The sequence below is a fragment of the Hyposmocoma kahamanoa genome, unplaced genomic scaffold (genome assembly GCF_003589595.1).
Source record: "Hyposmocoma kahamanoa isolate Upper Pololo Valley unplaced genomic scaffold, ASM358959v1 63, whole genome shotgun sequence".
In the NCBI taxonomy this organism is placed as follows: Eukaryota; Metazoa; Arthropoda; class Insecta; order Lepidoptera; family Cosmopterigidae; genus Hyposmocoma; species Hyposmocoma kahamanoa.
The window spans coordinates 5,597,634-5,621,429 of NW_020653851.1; the positions used below are offsets into that span (position 1 = coordinate 5,597,634).

The 23,796-nt window shown below is 34.6% G+C and overlaps 2 protein-coding genes across 2 annotated transcripts in view; both read right to left on the reverse strand.

Moving 5' to 3' along the window:
• Positions 1 to 6,036, reverse strand: part of LOC113229924 (transmembrane protease serine 9-like) — a 17,525-nt gene extending 11,489 nt beyond the window's left edge. The window contains exons 1-4 of the mRNA XM_026463618.1: positions 5,934 to 6,036; positions 3,434 to 3,626; positions 2,995 to 3,256; positions 2,612 to 2,906 (exon numbers count right to left, since the gene is read on the reverse strand). Coding sequence (XP_026319403.1) covers positions 2,612 to 2,906; positions 2,995 to 3,256; positions 3,434 to 3,626; positions 5,934 to 5,979 — 796 coding nt within the window. The 5' untranslated portion in view covers positions 5,980 to 6,036. The remainder of the gene's footprint in view (positions 1 to 2,611; positions 2,907 to 2,994; positions 3,257 to 3,433; positions 3,627 to 5,933) is intronic.
• A 14,574-nt stretch (positions 6,037 to 20,610) lies between these two features.
• On the reverse strand, positions 20,611 to 22,259 carry LOC113230512 (trypsin, alkaline A-like). The gene is made up of 4 exons (XM_026464478.1): positions 22,155 to 22,259; positions 21,688 to 21,880; positions 21,033 to 21,294; positions 20,611 to 20,950 (listed from the first exon to the last, which is right to left on the reverse strand). The coding sequence occupies exons 1-4, from the start codon at positions 22,198 to 22,200 to the stop codon at positions 20,654 to 20,656; spliced, it is 798 nt and encodes a 265-aa protein (XP_026320263.1). The 5' UTR covers positions 22,201 to 22,259; the 3' UTR covers positions 20,611 to 20,653.
• Between the last annotated feature and the right edge of the window lie 1,537 nt (positions 22,260 to 23,796).

A 23,796-nucleotide genomic window follows, 5' to 3' on the forward strand; every position in this document is an offset into this window, starting at 1 on the left:
GAACTGTCACAAGTGAGGCAAAAATCTAATTCATGTAGGCGTAAGTAACTTGTGTCTACGCTCGTCGACACGCACACAAATATACAAATAATGATGCCATGGAATAACATTTCCCTCAAAAGTGGAGAAATTGTATCTTGCCTAACTCATCATTAAGTTAAAGGTGCCTACAGATTTGCCCGACATTGTCGATCAGGTGCCCACAGATTTGCTCGATTTTGTCGATCGTTACTGTCGATCGACAGTGTCAAGTGACAAGAATTTTCAAAAATTCATTTTTGGTAATCCTTATGGAAATGGCATTTATATCTGAATACACGATGGCGGACACCACTTTTCAAATAAATGCAATATGGGTATCATTGTCGAGGTATTTGGAGGTGCTCACTACAAATATAGCATTTATTTCTAAATCCAAGATGGCGGACACGAGTTTTCAAATAAATGCAATATGGGTATCATTTTCGAGGTATTTCGGTGTGCTCATTACGAATATGGCGCTCATTTCTAAATCCAAGATGGCAGACACGACAGTTCAAATAAAAGCAATATGAGTATTCGTAATGAGCACCTCCAAATACCTGGAAAACGATACCCAACTTAACATTATTCGAAAAATCGTGCCCGCCATCTTGGATTTAGAAATGAGTTAATGCTACACTTGAAATCGTCACATTGGTTAAACTCTACCGCTCATTCGTAAGGCAGATTCCCCCGAGAAGTATGAGCGAGAAACTTTAGGGGTTGCTCTTTGTAAACAATATTTGTACGCATTCAACTTGTAGAAATTCTGCAACCATCGCGACATTGTCTATTCTCAAAAAATTACGTAATATAATTATTTTAAAACAGTATAGCAAAATGGGGAGAAAGAAATCCGTTACTTTGCAACATTTTCAAATGACAAAGACCTTACAGGCACTGCCAATGCGCCCGTCACACTAAGATATACATTGACAAGTCCCATGTGCCCGAAAATTCACCAGCACCCTTATCCTTCCAAACCGGAACATAAGGTTTCCCTGGACGAACTCTTTCACAAAGAGCTCTTCTGCTTCTAAAACTCTATTAGTTTTATTATAATTTGGTAATTCTTGCCAATCGTGGTACGTACGCGACTTTGAAACTAATTAGTCTAAATATTCTCGTAAGGTATGTCAACGACATACGAATTTTCATAGCCACCATTTTAGACTTCATGTTATTAAAAATTATTGAAACGTATTTTTAAACTGACAAGTCGCAATAAAGTGGGTATATAAAAATATTGCTTAAAAAACTAGTATCTTTTTCTTAGAAATCCTAATTTAAATACGTTTTCAACTAAGGTTAAATACGTTCAATAGATAAAAAATTATCTTACAATAAATAGATAATAATAACGACCAAAACTAATCGGAAGGTGTATTAACGGATTCATCATCACTAATAGTTTTGTTTTATCGAAATACAGTTAAATAGCACGCCCGGACTTACATAAAATATTTAAATTCAACTCAATGTCGCTTAAGATAAAAACTGTACACTGAAGTGTAAAGCTGAACTAACTCTAAAAATAACTAGAACACATACATTTGGTGTATCACCGATATACTTTAAATATAAATAATCTCGGTACAAAGTACTAAACAAACCGACCTGAAAAGTCCGTGCAATTACATCTATTTGCCAAGTTTTATTGAAATCGGTTACCGGAAAGTGCGCGAAACCGGATTCATGCCCTAGTTTGCCACCCTTAGAGGTGGAATATTTTCTTTAAATTTGAATAGGACTACTAGGGTACCCTCTTTCCAACAAAAAAAATCATCTAAATCGGTTACAAATGGAGTTAACGCGTAACATACAAACAAAAACAAAAAAACATACAGTCGAATTAAGAGACTCCTCCTTTTTTCAAGTCGGTTAATTAAAAAATAATGATATTGCAAATCAGTCTTATGATACAAATATAAATCGAAATATTGAACTAATTTAACATTATTAGCTCATTTTATGTTTTAAATTTCTTTATATGCACGTGTATGAGTGAAAAAAGGTGAGTTTGCATATAAAGTAACATAGTTCGCAATAGAACAATGCGATACCTCCAATAAACACTAAGCCAACTTTATTTTTTGGCCATTTTCTCTTATTTTTGTAACAGCCATATTTATTTACTAATATTATGCTCCCTGATTTTGTGAAAAAACAAAAAAAAAAAAAACAAAAAACAAAGTTCGAAAAAAAATAAAAAAGCGAATTTGTGAAAAAAAGAAACAAAAAACGAAATAAAAACAGAAAGGATTAAACTAAAGTTGACGTAGTATTTATTGAAAGTATCGAATGTATTTGTAGGCATTTCTACCACAGCCAATTTCACTACGAGCTCGCGAGGATTTGTGAAATATACCCCAAAAAGTCATTTTAAATGTCGTTGAATAATGTCAACGTTAACATTCACAACGTCGTTCGTAATAATAACTCCTAACGAAGTAGAAACGCCATTTTGAATTAAAATATGTATGTATTACTCTAGACGTATTGGAATACAATTTGTTTAGGTATCAAGATAAAACGATAAAGTATCTGGTCATATAATAAATGCTTTATTTATAATATTATAATATGCTTTAAGCGTTAGACTGGATCCAGCTGGACGCTGTAGAAACGCGGGCGTTCACACCAGGGAAGAACGGATCAGCACATCCAAGACCGAAAGAGCAGACGCCAACAACAATATTGTTGTGTATCAGCGGGCCACCAGAGTCGCCCTGGCACTGATCACGACCACCGACGTCCAACCAGCCAGAGCACAGCATATTAGCAGTAATAGAGATACCACGAGTGCCGTATCGTTGACTGCAGACTGCCTGGTTGATTGTCCAGATTTGAACGTGACGTAGTTGCTCAGAAGCTGGACCGTTACTCTACAAAAAAATAAAATAAAGATAAAGGGTGACGGTTTTAGTTTTAACAGGGAGAAACAATAAAATAAAAGAATATTAATGCAATTACCGAAGTGCGTCCCCATCCGATGGCCCACACGACCTGGTTATCACCAAGATTGTAGTTGGAACCTGCAATGCTTGCTGGTGCTACGGTACCAGCAACATACTGGATATTAGAGCTAAGTCTCAAAATGGTGAAATCGTTGTTTAAAGTATTGGCATTATATTGGGGATGATTGATAATTTGAGCCGTCAGATGAACAGCGCCACCGCTGTTTGCCCAGGAAGAGCCTACACGACTGCGCCACCTTCCAGCAATGTTGCCGGTTCTGTGAAAGTAAAATTATTAGTTGGATGATCAGAATAAAATTATAAATCAATAATATTTCAATTATTAGTCACACATTCTATCAAATACATAATTAGTAAGACACTGAAACCCTTAGGAGGTTTATAAGTCTCACGTCTTAAATAATGTACATTCTATAATTCATTTTAGTACATACCCCACGGTGCAGTGAGCAGCGCTCAGTACTGATCTCTGGTTAAGGATGGCACCACCACAGCTTTGCCAGAATGTAGTCTGGGCTTGAGAGTAAAGCAAAGCTACTCCATATGGATATTGGTTAATGGTAGTCAATGATCCACCAACGATTCTTTGTGGTTCATAATGATCTGGAGGTGGCCCGGCTACTTCAGCTGTAGAAATAATAAAGACAAATTTAAATTTTCAAGACATTGGTTCACTGACTTTACTTCGTAGCGTTATATGGCTGGCAAAAAATATTTTGGATTCTATTTCATTAGTATGTAATGAATTAATATCTAAAACTACAATGAATGTATTAGTCAAATGCAAAAATAGTCACTTTGTTTGCCATCACAGACTCGCGCTTTTCCATATTAGACAATATCACATTCATTTCTTTGATCTCAAAGTTAGTAACTAAAGCACTTGTGTTATGGAAATCAACACAACGACGGTACCACAAACACCCAGACCCGAGACACTATAGAAAGATAGTTTTTTGACCCGGCCGGAGATCGAACCCAGGACTTCAGAAATGGCGACACCATGAAAACCGGTGTGCAAGCCACTCGACCATGGAGGTCGTCGTCATCACAAGTCGTATTGTTATAGCGTCATCAGATTTACAAAGTGTACCAAAGTTCAAGTCGATTTTCCTAGTAGAAGAATACACAAAATAAAGTTTTCATCACACTTGCTCGTAAATAGTATTATTGCATGGTGGCTACCTTGACTGAAAAAAGACTGAGTCAAAGTCAAAGTCAAAGATTATTTATTCCATAGGTAAAATAAATTTACACTTGAAAACGTCACATTTAAGCTACTGCTCGTTCACTACGCTGACTTCCCTGAGAAGAAATAGCAAGAAAGTCTACGGATTGCTCTTTTCAAATAAACTTAAATGCTATGGAATACACTTTGAATCAAATTTGTGTGGATTCTAGAGCCATGTCGTCTTTCCATACATCTTTATCTAACACGTAGTCTTCAATTTTGTAATATGATTTTTCGATGAAAATATTTTTAATGTAGTTTTTAAACTTAGGAAATGATAAACTTAATATATGCTCCGGAATCTTATTGTAAAAACGTATACAGTTCCCCATAAAAGAGTTGTTTACCTTTGTTAAACGAAATCGTGGTACCATGAGTTTGGACTTAGCTCTAAGGTTAATATTATGGATATCTTCTTTCTTATTGAAATTATGTATATTTTTACGGGCATATAAAATATTTGAGTAAATGTACTGTGATGCCACAGTCATGATACCAGTCTCCTTAAACTTTTCTCTGAGATAAACCCGAGAGCCTAGACGGTACACAGAACGAATCGCGCGTTTTTGCAATAAATATGGTTTGAATATCTGCCGCTTTACCCCACATGAGAATGCCGTAGAACATTATACTATGGAAGTAACTAAAGTAAACTAGTCTAGCAGTACTAACATCGGTAAGCTCACGTATTCTGCGGACTGCGTATGCAGCGGAGCTTAATCTGCTGGCCAGGGACGATATATGTGGAAACCATTGAAGTTTACTATCTAAGGTCACTCCCAAGAAGACTGCTTTATTAACAAGGTCTAACTTTTCTCCGTTTATTTCTATGCTTGGACTAGTCGATTTTACGTTAGGTAAGTCATTCAAATTTAACACATTTTGTCTTCTTGGTATTCTTGGTACCTGATCTTGGTATCTGATCTTTAAATGGCTTTGCTGATCTTCATCAAACATAGCTAAGAATAAGAACCATACCGACTAGCCTTCAATTTAAAACACCGCTTTTCTTCTTCTTCTTTTAAATGTTATGGCCCCATCGAAATAATCAATGATTTTGCCAATGTCAAGTAAAAATAACTATGTACGGTAGTTAAGTATTATAATAAAAATTATACAAAAAAAATGGCGCTTTTAAATCAGTCCATCCGTTTGGCAGCTAGGATGCCACAAACAGACATACGGATACATAGGTACACAACCGAAGGCTTCAAAGTTATAAAAAAGCAAAAAAACAAAGAATAATAGAAAATCTCCTCTCATTTTGCATAGAGGGTCTTTTTTTATAATATCAAGTGATGGGACGAGCAAGTCGTGCGCCTGGTGGTAAGCGACAGACTATCCATAACAGTTGCAGTGCCACTCAGAGCTTTAAAACGCAAAGACCTTAGGGGCACTGTCACTGCGCTCTTCACCCTGAGACATAAGTTGACAAGCCCCATGTGCCTGTAATTTCACCAGCACCCTTACCCTTCTAAACCGGAACGCAGTAATGCTAACATTACTGCTTGGCGGCAGAAATAAGGTCTAAAATAAATGCTATTGCAAATTAATGAAAATGTAAGTAACAATATTTCATGTAAGAATCCAAAGTACTAATATATATAACAAAATATAAATAAATAAATAAACGTAACACGAAACGTAAAACTGGATTTGAGCAGAATTAGACAAAATATTAATATCATTATGTTTTTTCTTACCCGAGGCAATAGCCAAACAAGCAAGCAGGGCAACGGCAAAACGCATGGTTACTTCGTCTCCTTCCTTCTACCGCAAAGTAATTAAATTATTTGTTTCTGGTGCTATATATATAGCACGTATACCTTGCAAAAGATAAATTTTAATCCCAGATAATTTTAACGTAAATCCGATTACTTAGAAATCAAGTGAAACAATCTATGAGTGATTGTGCCTATTCAGTGTTTTATCTGTACAATGTCCAGGATTTGTATACCGAAAATTCAGATGTACAACATTGTGTTTTTGTTAACTAAATATTTAAGTAATGCTGTCTTGTTTAGAGCTTGTAATGCCTACTATAAGAATCATTTAGAAATAGATATATTTTATTTGTCCTTTCTAAAATTTGTAAAGTCGATTTATGAACAATAATTTATGTTATTTGTTTTTAGTTCATTTCTTTTTATTATTTTCTTTGTGTTTAAAAAATACCAAGTAGTGGTTCGTTCTCTTTAAAGTTATAGTGGAAACTTTGCTGGTTTAAGTGATAAGTTTTTTTTTTATACTATAATCTTGTATACAAATTGTAATCTGTTTATTTTCCAAATAAAAAAAAAAAAATAAAAAAGTTGATTTTTACTAAAAAGTGTAAAAATTGAGATTTCCTCATCGTAATTGTAAACCTAAACACTTTTAGTATGCTTGTACTTATTACAGCCCATTATTTTTAACCCAATCAAGAGTGAAAATATAACATGTTATTTGATTTAACAAAAACTTCAATAATTTAAGGAAGTTCAAAACTTAATTTATTGAAGTCCACTATCAGTGTTATGATTGCCACGAAATCAATAAAAAATCGATGAGTAATTAATTCTCCGTATTTAGCACAATTTTAAATCATGTGGTTCCCGCTTGGAAATGAAAAAATTCGGATGGGTTACCAACGACATCTATGTACAGTCGATTTCCTACGATACCTGACCCCGCTTTCTTACACATTCAACAGAAAACTGTCATGGAATTCCAGCTTTTTGGTTAAAAATTTTATTTATGTAATGTAACTAAATACGCATAAAAAGTTTCTTAAAACATTATTCAGTGATGTTGCAAGAAGGAAGTCATACCTAAATGAATTTTACATCTGTGGGCCGGTTAAAAGTTTGTTTAACACCTTTCTTAATATTAATCTACTCAGAATCAATTTGACCGTTAGTGGGTCAGATATCTTAGCACATCGACTGTACTAGCGTGAACTCTTTGTGGATTGCAGTTTTCTCTTACCAACCCGAGCCTGTAGTACGCCGACGGCAAATCCATTTTCAAGTACTACGTTTTCTTGTCTATGGTTGCCTGTTAGTAAATAGGGAACTTCATAGGCATGCTATGTCAAATGTTCGAATGTTTTCAAATATTTTTTATGTAATCGATAAATTGAATCAATGTGATCATTGTGAAAAAAATGTCTTAAAATAGAAAATTAGCAATTAATGTAAAAAATAGGCGTATGTATGGAATGTAATTCCACCCTTAGCTAGACTGGATGCGGCAGATATTTTTTTGCAAGTTTGTAAAGCGCAAAACGACATATTTCGTGGAGTACTTGACGCGATGAATTCGATAATGGAAATGAAAAAACATCGATTCGGATGTAATATTTATTGTGCCTATCGATGACGCCTCCAGTCCTATATGCTCTAAAATTTAGACGAAACAAACGCTACAAAACAAAACACCAAAGAGATAGAATAGAACTGGCCAAGTACCGCTTAAATTTTAACCAATATTTTTTATGTAAAGATTTGTGGCCCGGTTGCAAGACTTTTAGGCCAATTTAACCAATAAGGAGGTAGTATAGCGTTTGAGTAGCGTCCTAATTGATATTCTTAAAATCAAAAATATGACGTTCTTTTTTTGAAACTCATTAAAGTTCTGTGTAAAGTACTTTAATACTCATTACTGTGTACCATAGACAATAGAATTTTGTTTCAGACCACTAAAAAGAGCGCCTGTATGATATGGCGAACTTATAATTGACAATGTGTGGAAAAACATGTTACTACAATAATAAAACTTAAGCTAAGTACGTTGGTGATTATTACTCATCCACCTTTTTTAAATCGTAGCCTTGTCTCAAACGTCATCGATAGTCAAGCGAAAACAATGATTGTATTTTTATTATCTTTTCTGTTCAGTGTGTACGTTTGATAATTTTTAGTGTGTTCTTATACATCACGGGCTACGGTGAGATTTCATCGCGACCAATGTACTTATTGAAGTACTTTATAAGTGCATTTTTACATCTTTTGTAGCTAAGTCATAAAATAATTTGACATGTTTGTTTTATTACTAATTTTTATTTTCTTTTTTATTTGAACATGAAAAAAAATAATTATGATTTATATTTTCAGTTTTCAGTATACGCATCACATATCTCATAAACAAGATTACAGAACTATTCTTATTATATAATCACGCATTCATCAGTCTTCGCTGTTGTATACAAAAAAGTTAGTTAGGCAAAAATTTTGTTCGTAAAATAGCAAACTGTTTACTGTTTAGGAAATTAATATAACATTATTTTTTCGGATCTAAATTAAGTCTGTACTGTTATCAACTTATCACTTACCTAACATTAACAACATGAACCTGTACTACAACTTAATACTAACATATTACCGCGGTGGTCTCCTCTGACTTGTATTTAAATATTTCCAAGCTCCATAGACGTGCTACATTTAGGACATCGTTTATAGGACCACTATTACTCTAAACCAATGTTAACTAAATGCACAAGGCTTTATTCCAACCCGCAAATGTTCCTTCGAAATAGGAATATGTGGCCGCCGGAAATATATTTCGACAGCCTCATCGATATCGACATACAAAATAACATTATACAGTGTGTTTTTTTAAATGGGACAGTATGAGGAAATCCGATGCCATAGAAGATACAAGGATAAAAATTAGGATCAATTTTATTCATTTTTATGGACATCTTACGATTGAATAAAAAAATTTACTATGCCAAAATTGTTTTCACAAAAAAGTCTTGATGGTACCTAAGACAGTTTTCTTCTTCTACTGTTTCAGATTTCTAAACACTAACTCATTTAAAAATAAGGCTGTATATAATAGACACAATATATTATGTGATGATACCAAGTGAAGGGATGAACAAGTCGTGCGCTTGGTTGTAAGTGCCACGCTTGTCCGTAGCTGTTATAATGCCACTCAGAGCCTGGTAGGGAGTGTCAACGTCAAAAGGTTTTTTTCCCCTAGAAACCGTGCGGTGTTGCCTAGCAAGTTATGGAAACGACCTGGTTAAATATTATATCTTCGAACGAGGCGACTCACATAATAGTGATCGAACTTCCCTTCAAGAAGCTCATTTGATCATCTATTATTCCTTTTAAACAATGTAGACTTTAGGGAGTGAGGTGTTGATAGTGTGTTTTATCTGATCTGTAAACGTTTAGATTAGAACTAAATTAAACTAGTGCATAAATTTATAAAATCTGCTTTTCATTTTATCCAGCTCTAGAATTGTCTTTTTTTTATTCATGGCACCAAGTGACAGGATGAACACGACACGCCTGTCCATAGCAGTTGCAGTGTCACTCAGAGCTTTAAATTGGAAAGATCGGAAGACTCTGAAGATCCGAAGCCACTGCGCCCGTCACCCTGAGATGTAAATTGACAAGTCCCATGCGGCTGTAATTTCACCAGCACCCTTACCATTCAAAACCGAAACGCGGTAATGCTCTTATTACTGGCGGCAAAAATAAAAAAGGTGGCGTACTAGATAACACTACACAAAAATAATTTAAAATATTTTAAACGAAAATACATTTTTTTTAATTCCCGCCTCCTGTAAAATTTCTTGTTTTCCTGGCCTCTTATAAAAAAAGTTTGCCGACCCCTGGTCTAAACGGACACGGTCCAAGAATAGTTATAGGACATACTTATGCCGGTTGGGTAAACATTCAAACGACCCAGTACATTGCATCAACAAAGAGAGATGGATAGACAACAACTAAGGATTAGACACGAGCTCAACATGTTAATCAAAGGTCAGCATAACAAATGCTTATTAAACTCGGTTTACCCTGCCCTTGCTAATTTACAAAGCAGCCTTTACATGTTGAATAAGATTGTATTTTACGCTATACGGAAAATATTTAGAGATTAACAATATGTTAAACTATATTTTTTTTATAAGTATTTCAAGTGTAATAATGCGTACCTATGAAATAAAGATTGTTTTGAATTTGAATTTATGTTCCTAGTATTACGTGCTACATTTGTAGTTACATATATTATTATATTTCGTCGCTACATTCTCGATATAATATTTAACCAGGTTTTTAGAGAAAAAAAAAATGTTTTGACGTTGACACTCCCCACCAGGCATCAACCGCCATTTTCTATCCTCATTCCTTGTTCGTGCGTGGCAACAAGCACACCTCCACAGCTCCGTTAAAATGTCAACGCGAACAAACTTAGAAAAAATCGAATATTATATAAGTAAACTGAAATACTTGGAAAATACAGATGCCAAACATCGTCGGCGTTATAGAATCATAATATCATCGGACAAGTCGGACATTGATCAAGGTAAGATTTTTTCTTACGCTCATAATTAATGAAAATAAAAAATGAAAATATTAATTTTTATCATATAGCACTACTTGTTACTTCCGTAATTATAATAAATGTTCGTTTTCATACATCGCAAATGTAAATCCAACCTACATTTAATAAAACATCGGGTTAACTGCCAGTTGTCCCCGATAACCAAATCGAACATGCGTGGATGAAAATCCGAACAGACAGAGTTGATTTTAATTTGAACAGTATTAGTACCTACGTGCTAATAAGTAACGTATTTAAAAAAAAATAAACTAAGTCAGAGTTACCTGCGAGTTAACCACTATAATGGGATCGACTGCGAGTCGATTTTAATTTGAACAATATTAGTTCTAACATGCTAAAAAGCAAAGAGTTTTTTAAATAAAATTACGTCGGGGTTAACGACGAGTTGACCACGATAACGAAATCGACTGCGAGTCGATTTTAATTTGAAGAATATTAATACCAACGTACTAATAAGTAAAATATTTTTTAAATAAATTTACGTCAGGGTTAACCGTGAGTTAACCACGATCACGAAAGCGACTGCGAGTCGATTTTAATTTAAATAGTATTAGTATTTACGTGCTAATTAGTAAGGTATATTTTTTATATAAAATTACGTCGGGGTTAACTGCGAGTTAGCCACGATAACGAAATCGACTGCCAGTCGATTTTGAATCGAACAATATTAATACCTACGTGCTAATAAATAAAGTAGTTTTTTTAAATAAAATTACGTCGAGGTTAACTGCGAGTTAACCACGATAATGAAATCGGCTGCAAGTCGATTTTCATTTGAACAGTATTAGTACCTACGTGCTAATAAGTAAATTTAATTTTAAATAAATTTACGTCAGGGTTAACCGTGAGTTAACCATTAAGCTGATTTTAATAATTATATTATTCTAAGAAAAGTATATTTAAAATATAATTAAGTTGGGGTCAACCATGAGTTAACTGCGATAAGAAATCAACTGCGAGTTATTTCAATTTCAATCCCACATACGTGCAATTAATAAGTGTTAACGAAACACGCCGTAGTTAAAACTGAATTACCTATTTAATACAATTCTAAAGAAGATCGTTTATGGTTTTAGGCGACAGCCTCCTGCAAAACCAATATGCAGCTTCGCCAGCGATACCATTATGTAAACAGGTACCAACACCAGTCTGTAATACCCGGCATTAGTTTATCGCCAGACGACAATAGAAAAAATTGCATACCACAATTAAAAACTTCATTGACTTGGGAGCAATGACAAAGTGCTGTCCTAGAAAACATCAATACATTTCTAGTACTTTTTTAGCCCCAAAACGCAATGGTAGTAGTCGTTTCATATTGAACATAACGTTCTTTAACAAATTTGTAACAAAAACTCATTTTAAAATGGAGGACTGTCGAATTGCCTCAAAATTGATACCTCGCATTGAAAGAGGTGTATTCACTGACATCTATCTGCGAAGCAGACCGAAAATATCACAGATTTCAGTATTTACCTTGTGGTTCGAATAAAATTGAAACCTATGAATTTACTGCTCTGATGTGTTGTGTTGTGAAAGTGTTTACCAAAATCTTGAAAGAAGTTGTAACACATTTGAGACAACAAGGATTTAAGTTCGTGGTTATTTAGATGATATTTGTTATATAGCAGCTGATTATGACGATGCATCAATAATGTTAATGCAACCATTAACTTATTGCAATGTTTAGGCTTCGTCGTTAATTACGGCAAGTCTGTGTTACAGCCATGTCAAGTTTGTAAATTTCTAAGATTAAATTTTGATTCATGAAATTTAAGTATAAGTTTACCTTTAGAAAAACGTCAAAAAATTTACTACTTACTTTAAAAAATAATGAGGTTACCCCGATGAAGAGGCGATGACTTTACCCTTAGCTTCTCTTTCTTAAAATACAATTAGACAATATAATGTGTCCCTAAAGCTCTGGTGGGAATTTTGCAGTAATAACAGTCGGCTTTATATTTTTTATAGTCTGAAACAGGCTCAGACGCCCGCATAAAAAGATTATGATTTAATCAAAACGTCTGCGCCTGGGCGCGTACAGGCCACATTAAATTTTCCATATTTTAGCAAGGATATAAGTATTTGCCTTGTCGCAGTTTTCAAACATTATATTTTGGTAACACAAAATAAGACAACTGGACGTCAGGGCACGCTCTTACTGACACATAGAGCTCCACACATAGTAGCCACGAGTCAGACCGTGAGCCGATGTGTACGGCAGGTGTTGGATGCGGCGCGGCGCGGTACGCCTTCACGCCGGCCGCGCGCGCGGCTGAGGTGCCGATAGGGCTCATACGCAAGGCTGCGAGTTGGACTCCGACATCTCTCGTCCTTTACTAGATTTTATAATAGACTAATACTTACTGAAGACGGACACACGTTCGCAAGAACCATTTGTTTACCATATAATAAAACGGCAAATTATAGTATTCTAAACAATAATAATAATAAACTTTATTTATAAAATTATTATATGGTTGTACGGTTTAAAAATTGTTATGATTGTGATCTCAGGAGAAAAATAATTTAAATAAAAATAAAATAAAATCCAATAACATCAACTAGAAGCAAAACTGAATACTCTAAAACTCTACCTGGTTAAATATTATATCGAGAATGAAGCGACGAAATATAATAGATGATCAAACGAACTTCTTGAAGTGAAGTTCGATCACTATCATGTGAGTCGCTTCATTCGAAGATATAACCAACACCCTCCCTCCCTTGACATCGTCATATCAGAAGTAAAGATTCGGAAACTCCCAAATAAGTTTTACTTCCCACTCTCAAAGGAATGAGGATAGAAAATGGCGGTTGATGCCTGGTAGGGAGTGTCAATGTCAAAACGTTTTTTTTTTTCTCTAGAAACCGTGCGGTGTTGCCTAGCAAGTTATGAAAACAACCTGGTTAAATATTATATCTTCGAACGAGGCGACTCACATAATAGTGATCGAACTTCCCTTCAAGAAATTCATTTGATCATCTATTATTCCTTTTAAACTGTAAATGTAGACTTTAGGGAGTGAGGTGTTGATAATGTGTTTTATCTGATCTGTAGACGTTTAGATTAGAACTAAATTAAACTAGTGCATAAATTTATAAAATCTGCTTTTCACTTTATCCAGCTCTAGAATTGTCTTTTTTTATTCATGGCACCAAGTGACAGGATGAACACGACACGCCTGTCCATAGCAGTTGCAGTGTCACTCAGAGCTTTAAATTGAAAAGATCTGAAGGGCCCTGCCACTGCGCCCGGTACCCTGAGACATAAGTTGACAAGTCACATGTGTTTGTAGTTTCACCACCACCCTCTTACCCTTCAAAACTGGAACGCCGTAATGCTCACTTTACTGCTTGGCGGCAGAAAAAGGTAATGTGACAGTACTCTCCTGGACGAACTCTGTCAGAAGGAACTCTAGTTACTTATATTTTTCTAATATATTCACTTTTTTTAAACAAGTAAATAAGTGCGCATTTGACGTCGATCTCACCTGAGGAAAAGCGACAATTGTCGCTTTTCCTCAGGTGAGATCGATGTTGTGCATGCTACATCGTTGACCTAATTAGGTTACACACACACTTAAATAGTGCCTATTCACTCTCACTTTGAAAAGGCCCAAGTTATAGCATACGGGGAAGGCAGGGAATTCCACTCCTTTGCCGTTAATGCATATATTAATAATATGATGTAATCTACGAATCATCTCTACGTAATTCATTATACGTACGGACACACAAATACCTCACACATTATGGTACATAATTTATATAATAAACGCCAATTATCTTATATACTTTTTGATAAACGCATTGTCCTTCGCGGTGGTGAAGTTTAATTTCAGTTTAGGTAATAACATGTAATGGAATAATTTTAAAATTAGGTAACAGTTTTGTAATCTAATTTCCGTTTCTTTGTATTTTCACTTTTTAATATAGATGCCACGAATATGCGGCTACTATTCGGTATTCGGCTTAGTCGACCACTGTTTTAATATTCGGTATTCGACCGAATACTACGATAATTCGGCCGAATACTGAATATCAAATAACGAAAAAATGACATATTATTCAAAATGTATCATGTATTGTAATCACTTATTATTGATTTAATACTTAAAGTCAATCAGTGGCTGGTTGTGATGAATGAAAACAATTTTTTCAGCGTTGGTTGGTAACGAACGATTGCGCTTTACCTTATAACTAAACAATTCCTGCTTCTGAAAATTGCCTCTCACTATATATGCTACTGCCAAGAGATGATAGATAAATCTTAGCAATTTTTGACAGGCTTGGATACTGCTTTACGCCTGCCAACCACCACTTACAAGGCTCTGTCATCCCATTTAGGCGAACTCTTCAGAAGTTCTCCACATCTTCATTATTTTGCATATTATCTGTAGCGATTTCTTCAAAACAGGTCATGTATTGATTCTATCTATATTCTATGGTTTTATCATTTTTCAACAATAACACCCCACACCCGTTACCTCCGCACGCAGCGCAATGAGCCAGTTCGTAATAGGTCACACGTGAAATACACAGCTCATACGCCGAACATTCTGCACCCGAATATTCGGCTGCCGAATATTCAACGCTTCGGCCACGGTATTCGGTCAAATCACTATTCGTGGCATCTTTTACTATTTAAGGTAACGTTTTTAAATTTTCACTGCTTGTAAAGACTCATGTTCATGTAAAATTCATAAATTAAAGTTGAAAACAATATTTTAACCTTTACGTCGGAAAGACAAAAATAGTGTTGTTTCCCAAAGTGTGTCAGCCACTGATAACAGTCTTCACATTGACGAATAATCATAATATAATGTCAATTCTTATACAGTTTACAAAAAACTGATACGGAAAAAGATAAAAAATATTTATAATTTATCCTGTTCCTCTTTTGGTTATTAAGTTGTAAACCGGAAACAAAGATTATTGATTATTACTACATTTATACCAAATTTTTTTTAAATATAATTTCTTTTAATACCGTCGTCTATAACGCCCACACCGGAAAATATACATAAAAATACACGGATTTAGCGATTATTATAGTCACAGAACAATAAATACAGTAGAAGTGGTTAGTTAGCGTCTGATGCGTGCCAACTATAGGTTTCGAAAGATCTTTTTGAGCTCAGTCCGCGATCTTGGCTTTGTATGGTATGCTTGTGTCATGCTGTTGTGCAAATTCTATAAAATCCTAGAAAATGCCTTATTGTGCTATTTTGGAGTACAAAACTGATGACCGACCCAAAAATATTACCCGTGGTGGTATTTCATATCACCGGAAAGTCTCATTTAAATTTTTTTGTTTATCGAAATATTTTTTTGTTACAAGAAGCGAAAGTAAAGCTTGTACTCATGCAATATGGCCGCTTCTTTTTGGAGAACTAAATTAATAACTTCAATTCGTCGTCGTTCAGCAATTAACCGCTTGATGACAGCACATTGATTGAAATTCCAATATAATATTAAAACGTCGTAACTTGCAATAATAGGTATTAATGTACTTTCAACGATATGCCAACAGGGTAAAGTTTGAATTATAAATAACAATCCAGAATTTGTTTTTTTTTAATTTGAAACTACGGCCAATGAATATCAAGCTTTTGTAGTGTTTCAAATTAAGAATGTGTGAGTTTTGGCGACATCGGTTCTGATAGTAATCCAGTCTTAAGACACTTCCATTGTTTTTTCTTCCGTGATTATAATAATCGGGTGTTTCTACAGTTTAGTAAATAATTGCTCAAAATTTTTACAAAGTTGAAAATTAAATTTTACTGATTTTTGAAAATAGTATGGGACGGAGTATTATTTAAATTAAATTAAATTAAAATCAATATTGAAGACGATATTTGGTTTTTAAAACTATGTCTAGCTACGGCAATGAAGAATCGACTTGGAAATGATTTTTTATGATAAGGTAGTTAAATATAAGGTTACTGTAATGATGTGCATGCATATAAAAAATATATATTATTTTGTCATTCCTATTCATAATGATAAATAGAAAATTTAAAGTTAAACCTAAAAAATGAAACAGAAACTTAAAATTGCAACAAAACTTTAACATAAGTATCACCTCGAAAGTACCACCAAATCTTCACCTGGAACTTTAGGTGCTAATTATTATTAATTGGGTCTCTGGGTTACTAAGACATTAAATGTAATGTATATATGTGCGTGCGCGTGCTCATGTAGGTTTGAGCATACGTGTATGTATAATGTGTAAATTCTATTACTAGTAACAATATAATAATTAACATTTTCTTTGCTAATAGCTATTTTTTAGTAAACAACATTGTATTATTAATTAAATCAACAAAACAAAATAAATATTTTCTAAAACCCAAAATTATAATAAAGAGTTGGAAAAAATAGCACACTTAAAAGTTACATATTTTTTTAACGTTATACTCACTCAGTACTATTCAAACACTATTTTTAATAGTCTATTTCTTGTTCTTTCCTTTTTCTTTTTACCCTTACCTTTTCCTTTTATGTAACCTTATTAGTATCGTCATAGCTTTCGTTTTCTTTTTTTGGTTAGTTTAACTTCTACTTCTTACTTCTCTAATGAAAGAATTTATACCAACATTTCAAAATTACTGCTTTTTTTAGTGTTAAATATAATTTTTTCCAGCTATTTGTTTTTCAGTCTATAGTAATATATAAGTACCAAGAATGCTACTTGTGTATTATTTTCGGTATATGTACAAAGACTTCAACTTTTTATTCTCTTTTTCCACATCTCTTATAACCTTTTTCAGTACTTTTACCTTTTTGTCTCGTTGGTATCTCAGTCGTTTAATTTTTTGCTCTCAATTGAAACAATTTCTCAAGAATGTTCATACTCATATTTTCGTCACTTTTTTGCAATGAGGAAGATAGATCTGATACAAATGGATATAATCCTCGTTTTTTTAGTTGCTTTTGTTTGCTACCTTCTGAGTCCAAAAGTTCAATCTCTTTGTTGAACTTTTTGTTTGTTGAAATTTCTTACTATTTATCCCCCATCTCCTCAGTCTTTCTTGACACCACGTAGACAGAGTGCACATAGTGTAGGTGGTGTCAATTCATCTCTACTATTGATTTGCTTTTCTGTCTTTCCTTTTAAGTATCGTATTATTTTCTGTTTGTTTTTCAGTGGCATATAATTAATTCTTCATTTTGTTTCAGCACGGCATAGCGTTCACGCTTGGCTAATCACAGTTTTTTTTACAGATATTTTTTTAATTCGTGTAAAAACATGAAATAAGTTATTGCAATACTTAGAACAAGTAGATAGTTATAAGTTAAAATTATTAAGTTGAGTTAATAGTCTATTTTAATTTTTTATTCCATTGGAACAACGTCCACATTTGTCTTTGTATATTCACCCAATCATCACTGACTGATGAGTCAGGAGTCGTTTGAAAAAATGGAAGAGTAGGTACTATCATAGTTGTTCATGGATTTCGAAAATGAACTCATAGTAACAAGCACGCCAGGTAACAGATCTATAAGACGATTCTGCTAAATACCAACTGGCCGCCTTAGATTCAGTTAAAAAGCGTATGAAGAGGCTTGTAGGCGACTCGGAATTAGCAGAGGTGAAGTCGTAAAGCCTTGAACACCACCGTAAAGTTGCTGGCTTATCAGTATTCTATAGGATATATCACTTAGTGTCACGAGTGAGTGTATGCCTACTCATATAATTCAGTTACCTTCGATTTGCCCAAACGATGTCAGGAGATTCTAATAACATAACAGTTCTAATCCCTGACGGTTCCGACATACTTAAGCACATAATTTTTTAAATCGACTATTGAAACAAGTTCATCATCGCTGTGATATAAAGTAACAGTGACAAAACAATATGTTTTAAATATTTTAGTAAAATATATTTCAGTTCGAGTTCTTAGGTTTTCACTATTGTTACACATAGGAAATGAAACTATTTTTTAACCAACTTCTAAATAGGAGGATGTTCTCAATTCGACTGTATGTTCTTCTTTTTTTTCTTTTTTTTTTTGTATGTATGTTACCCGATAACTCCGGTATTTGTCAACCGATTTTCATGATTCTTTTTTTGTTGGAAAGGGGGTACTTCCATAGTGGTCCCATTTCATTTTGAAGAAAGTCATCCACCTAGAAGGGTGGCTGTTCACGCATGAAGATTCATTTCTATAAATAGCGCCTAACTTTAACTTAGGAGCAATTACTTTAATGGTTGATTTTGCTATTTCTCCAAGTCAAGGCGTTTTTCTCTTAATGTACTTTGAGTAGTGAGAACCGATTTTTATTATCTCTAGTGTCAAGTCCTGTATAGTGGCGAACCATGCGATTTTTCAATAAAACTTAGCAAATAGACGTAATTCCACGCACTTTTGAGGTCGGTTTTTTTAGTACTCTGTACTGAGATTATCCTGATTTAAATGGCGTATATTTGTTTTTTCAAACAAACCGACATTTCGGGCCCTTTACAGGTCTCATGGTCACGGTTGACTAAGGTTAATAATAATAATAATAATAACGCACACACTCAACATAGCCCCGCACTAGGGAAACCCTGTGTCGCGGGTGCCATGGACACACACATAGACAACCACAAATTACACCCAAACTCACGAGAGAAATAAATGTAAGCCATTCAAACATTTCTCCCGGCCCGGGAATCGAACCTGGGACCTCTGCGTGGCAGACCGGCATGGTAACCGTTCGGCCACGGAGGCAGTTTGTGGTACAGTCTTCTACCAGTTATGTCTAATATTAATGCAAACCACCCTATTTTTTTACTATAGTTACAATAGTTATTAATTAAATACTTTATTTTTAATTTTACAAAGAAAACATTCCAATTTGCGCTACATTAACTTTTACAAATTATGTTATTGAATGAATTTTTATTAAGTTCAATTTATTATTAATTAATAATAGAAATTAGAATAAACTAAAACGTATTAATTAGTACTGCAGTCTTATGTCTGTTTGGGATTTTTCATCAGAGGAAATACTGGAGCCACCATGGGACCTGTAAAAGGCCCGAAAGGTCGGTTTGTTTGAAAAAACAAATATACGCGATTGAAATGCGGAAAAATAGTTTCATTTCCTATATATTTCATTGGTTCAGACTTAGAATACTCTTCCACCCTACAATATGATTACTTTTTGTAACACCAGAAGGATACATATTTTTGTATGAATATTTCCAAAAACTGACACGTTTAAAACGTTTGACTAATGTGCTCTGGTATTAGAAGAAGCATCATCATATAACATTTTCATTTCTTTTCAACGTCTCAACTGCATTATGCTCTACTGGAACTCTTGCATCAAACTCAAACCAAACGCTAATAATGCAATTTATACGATATTAACAACCATATCTATGTATTAAATATAGCATTTTGACAATATTAATTTTATTCATTCGATTTAGCTTAGCTATCTAGTTTTTAAGCTGTTAGTATAGGATTTGTAACATCAACTAATAAATTTGTGTGTTTCCTGGTGGCATACAAAAATTTCAGCATCAATTTATATTTCTAAATATGATCCTAAAGTACTTGCTAATTAGAATAATCGATTGGAGTTGGTGTAAGTTACGGTGCGTATTCTCAACTCAACAGTTGAGAATTAGATTTAGCAATATTGTATCAAATAATTTGATTACTTGAATGGTAACAAACACTCAATTGCCGTCCAATTTGTCTATCATTCACCAAAATTTAACGTCACATATTAATTATCAGGTGATCAAGTTCGGCGATACTCTTTGTGTGTTCCTTTCACACTTCACTGTACACTTTATGCGCTAGCGAAAGCTTACTATAGTATACGGCAATTTCAAGATATATCTGAATTCCCATAATCCATAAAATTTTTGGGTATCAAATTATCGTACGTGCAAACGTACGTGAAAATCGGAGTAGATCAAACATTTGGATAAAACTTATCCAGAATAATATTTATTTACATATTGGGACGTTAATAGTTTGGTTAGGATGGATCTCGAGTAATTGTAATCATGATATTATTCGGAAACAAATAAAACAAGGTATCTGCTCATGTCATTTTGTTTTTATTTATATACGCCTTAAGCGTTAGACTGAATCCAGTTAGACGCAGTAGAAACGCGGGCATTCACACCAGGGAAGAACGGATCAGCACATCCAAGTCCAAAAGAGCAGACACCAACAACGATGTTGTTGTGCAGCAGTGGGCCACCAGAGTCACCCTGGCACTGGTCACGGCCGCCGACGTCCAACCAGCCAGAGCACAACATGTTGGCAGTAATAGAGATACCACGAGTGCCGTATCGTTGACTGCAGACCGCCTGGTTGATTGTCCAGATTTGAACGTGACGTAGTTGCTCAGAAGCTGCACCACCACTCTACACAAAAAATAAATAAAGATTAAGTTTAACGGTTTTAGTTCTAAAACAAAGAAACGAATTGAAAAAAATTTGCAATTACCGAAATGCGTCCCCATCCGATGGCCCACACGACCTGGTTATCACCAAGATTGTAATTGGCACCTGCAATGCTTGATGGCGCTACGGTGCCACCAACATACTGGATATTAGAGCTAAGTCTCAAAATGGTGATGTCGTTGTTTTCAGTACTAGGATTGTACTGGGGATGATTGATGATTTGGGCTGTCAGATGAACAGCACCACCGCTGTTTGCAAAGGAAGAGCCTACACGACTGCGCCATCTGCCAGGGACATTGCCGGTCCTGTAAAAATAAAATGTAATAAATATTAGTTGGAGTACTACAATGCTATTAATTCGAAATTCCACACGGATATTACACAATCACGACACACTAGTAAACAGTTTAAAGAATAAGAATATTCGAGATGCGATTCGAATGGTTAACTCAGTTAGTAGATAAAGCATTTTTCAGATAAATAAATGCCATGTTAATTGTGAAGAAAAAAATTTGCAGCCAGTTTAACATATGGCTAAATAATGAAATTAAAGCAAATAAAACTTCTTTGAAATACTAATTACCTTCAAAACGTAAAAGTTACATATGAATGAATTCTTCAGTTTAGTAAACAACTTGTCTTCCAAACGCAAACATGTTTACATTAAATTAAGACACTATAATTCGTTTATTACGTACCCCACGGTACAGTGAGCAGCGCTCAATACTGATCTCTGGTTAAGGATGGAACCACCACAGCTTTGCCAGAATGTAGTCTGGGCTGCAGAGTAGAGCAAAGCGACTCCAAATGGATACTGGTTGATGGTAGTCAATGATCCACCAACGATCCTTTGTGGTTCATAATGATCCGGAGGTGGCCCAGCTACTTCAGCTATAGAAATAATAAAGAAAACTGTTAATTTTCAAGACATTGATTCACTGGCTTTATTTTATAGCGGTATACCGCTGGCAAAATGCAGTTCAACCTTTTCAGTAAGTATAAAATATATCTGTAATGATTTAATGTAATAGACGAACGTACCCAAAATAGATCTTCAAATAGATTCATTCAAAAAGCCATAGAACTTATAAATGACTCATTTTAGCAACTTCTAGTTGTAGTTAGGGTCAATGAAATAATTTGTCATTAGTATGTTTTTTCTTACCCGAGGCAATAGCCAAACAAGCAAGCAGGGCAACGGCGATACGCATGATCAGTTCTTCTCCTTCTTCCAATCACAAACTAAATAAAATTTCTATTTCTGGTACTATATATACAAAAGATAAATATTAATCCCCGATAATTTTAATCTAAGTCCAATAGCCTAGCAACTAATTAGGAGACGTTTATGAGTAGTTGCACATACTTAGCATTTTATCTACATTGTTCAAAATTTAAATCATGGTTTCTGCTTACGAATCGAAAAATCTATATGGACAGCGGTTTTCTTCACTTTCGGTTATTGGCACACATCACTGTAATCTAGTCCTGTCTGCTAGCGTAGCAACTGCAAATCCTGTTTTCAAAAGGTATAGTTGTGAAAATGTTGTGTTCCTCGTAATAGCTGCTCCATTACGTCAGGGAACACCCCCACCGCGTTCATAGGACCCATCGGACCAGGGAAGTCCTCAACGACCCTGACAACCCTTGCACCCTCGCCACGTTAAAGGCCAACCCAATAGCAATTCAGTCACACTAGACGCGAAATGGCCATCCTCGCTGACCGCAGACTTACTCCCAGAGCACGCTCTTCTGACGGAAGTTTTCAATAGCTTTTCACTGAGCCGAGGTTCGTGGCCACCTAGGCCCCCTCGGTGCCAAAACAAAAATGTATTTTGTTTTTAACTTAATTATGTAACTATTTATTGCAATAATAAAACTGCTATTGTTAACTACGTTAGTTATTGATAGGAAATTAAACTATTTTTCCGGATTTAAATCAAATAAAAACCAATCAACGTTTCGGGCCCTTTACAGGTCCCATGGTCACGTTTGATACGTTTATTTGAAAAACCAATATACGCGATTGAAATCCGGAAAAAAAGTTGCATTTCTTATGTGTAATAATTGCGAAAACCTAAGAACTCAACATACGTTAGTTATTATTATTACATTTCAAAAAGTGACGACTAGAGTTATTTTACTTAAGTAATTGCCCGTGTATTCGAGGTCCTCATAAGACCCCATCTTGTGTTTATGAGAAATGAAAACTGAACCCAAATTCATAACGGTATCAATATAGATTAATCTTCAAAAATTTTGCAAACTAACAGAGATAAAAGTACTTTATGTAAGTCCATTAATTACATTTGTGACGTCTAATCCTCGAATGCATTAACGGGTAAAACTAAGATCGATAACGCGTCCTTGGCGTAACGAAACGGTCTACTGTAAAATACACTTCATTCTGCTTTCTGTGCGCCGTTACTGTGCACCGCATTACTGGACAGTAATAGATCCGAAAGTATTTAATATTGCTTCAGACCCATATTACTAAACACATACTGCATTTTACAGCTAAATAATATCCTCGTTATAAAGTCACGTGTGATCAATCGTCAAAAATGTTTTTATCACATGAAAGTCATAGCAATAATGAACTATCTGAAACAAATAATTTAAGAAAATCTGAAATCTTATAATTCTGCTATTTAAGAATAAAAAAAATTGTGGACGAATTACGTTTGTATAATCTTTAGTCATCTCTCCGGAAAAGCTGTAATTTTGCAAATGTGGTTTTTTTACACCAGAATGCGATACTACCTATAATCATAAATTAAATTGCTAGCTTACGAAAAACCGTCAAT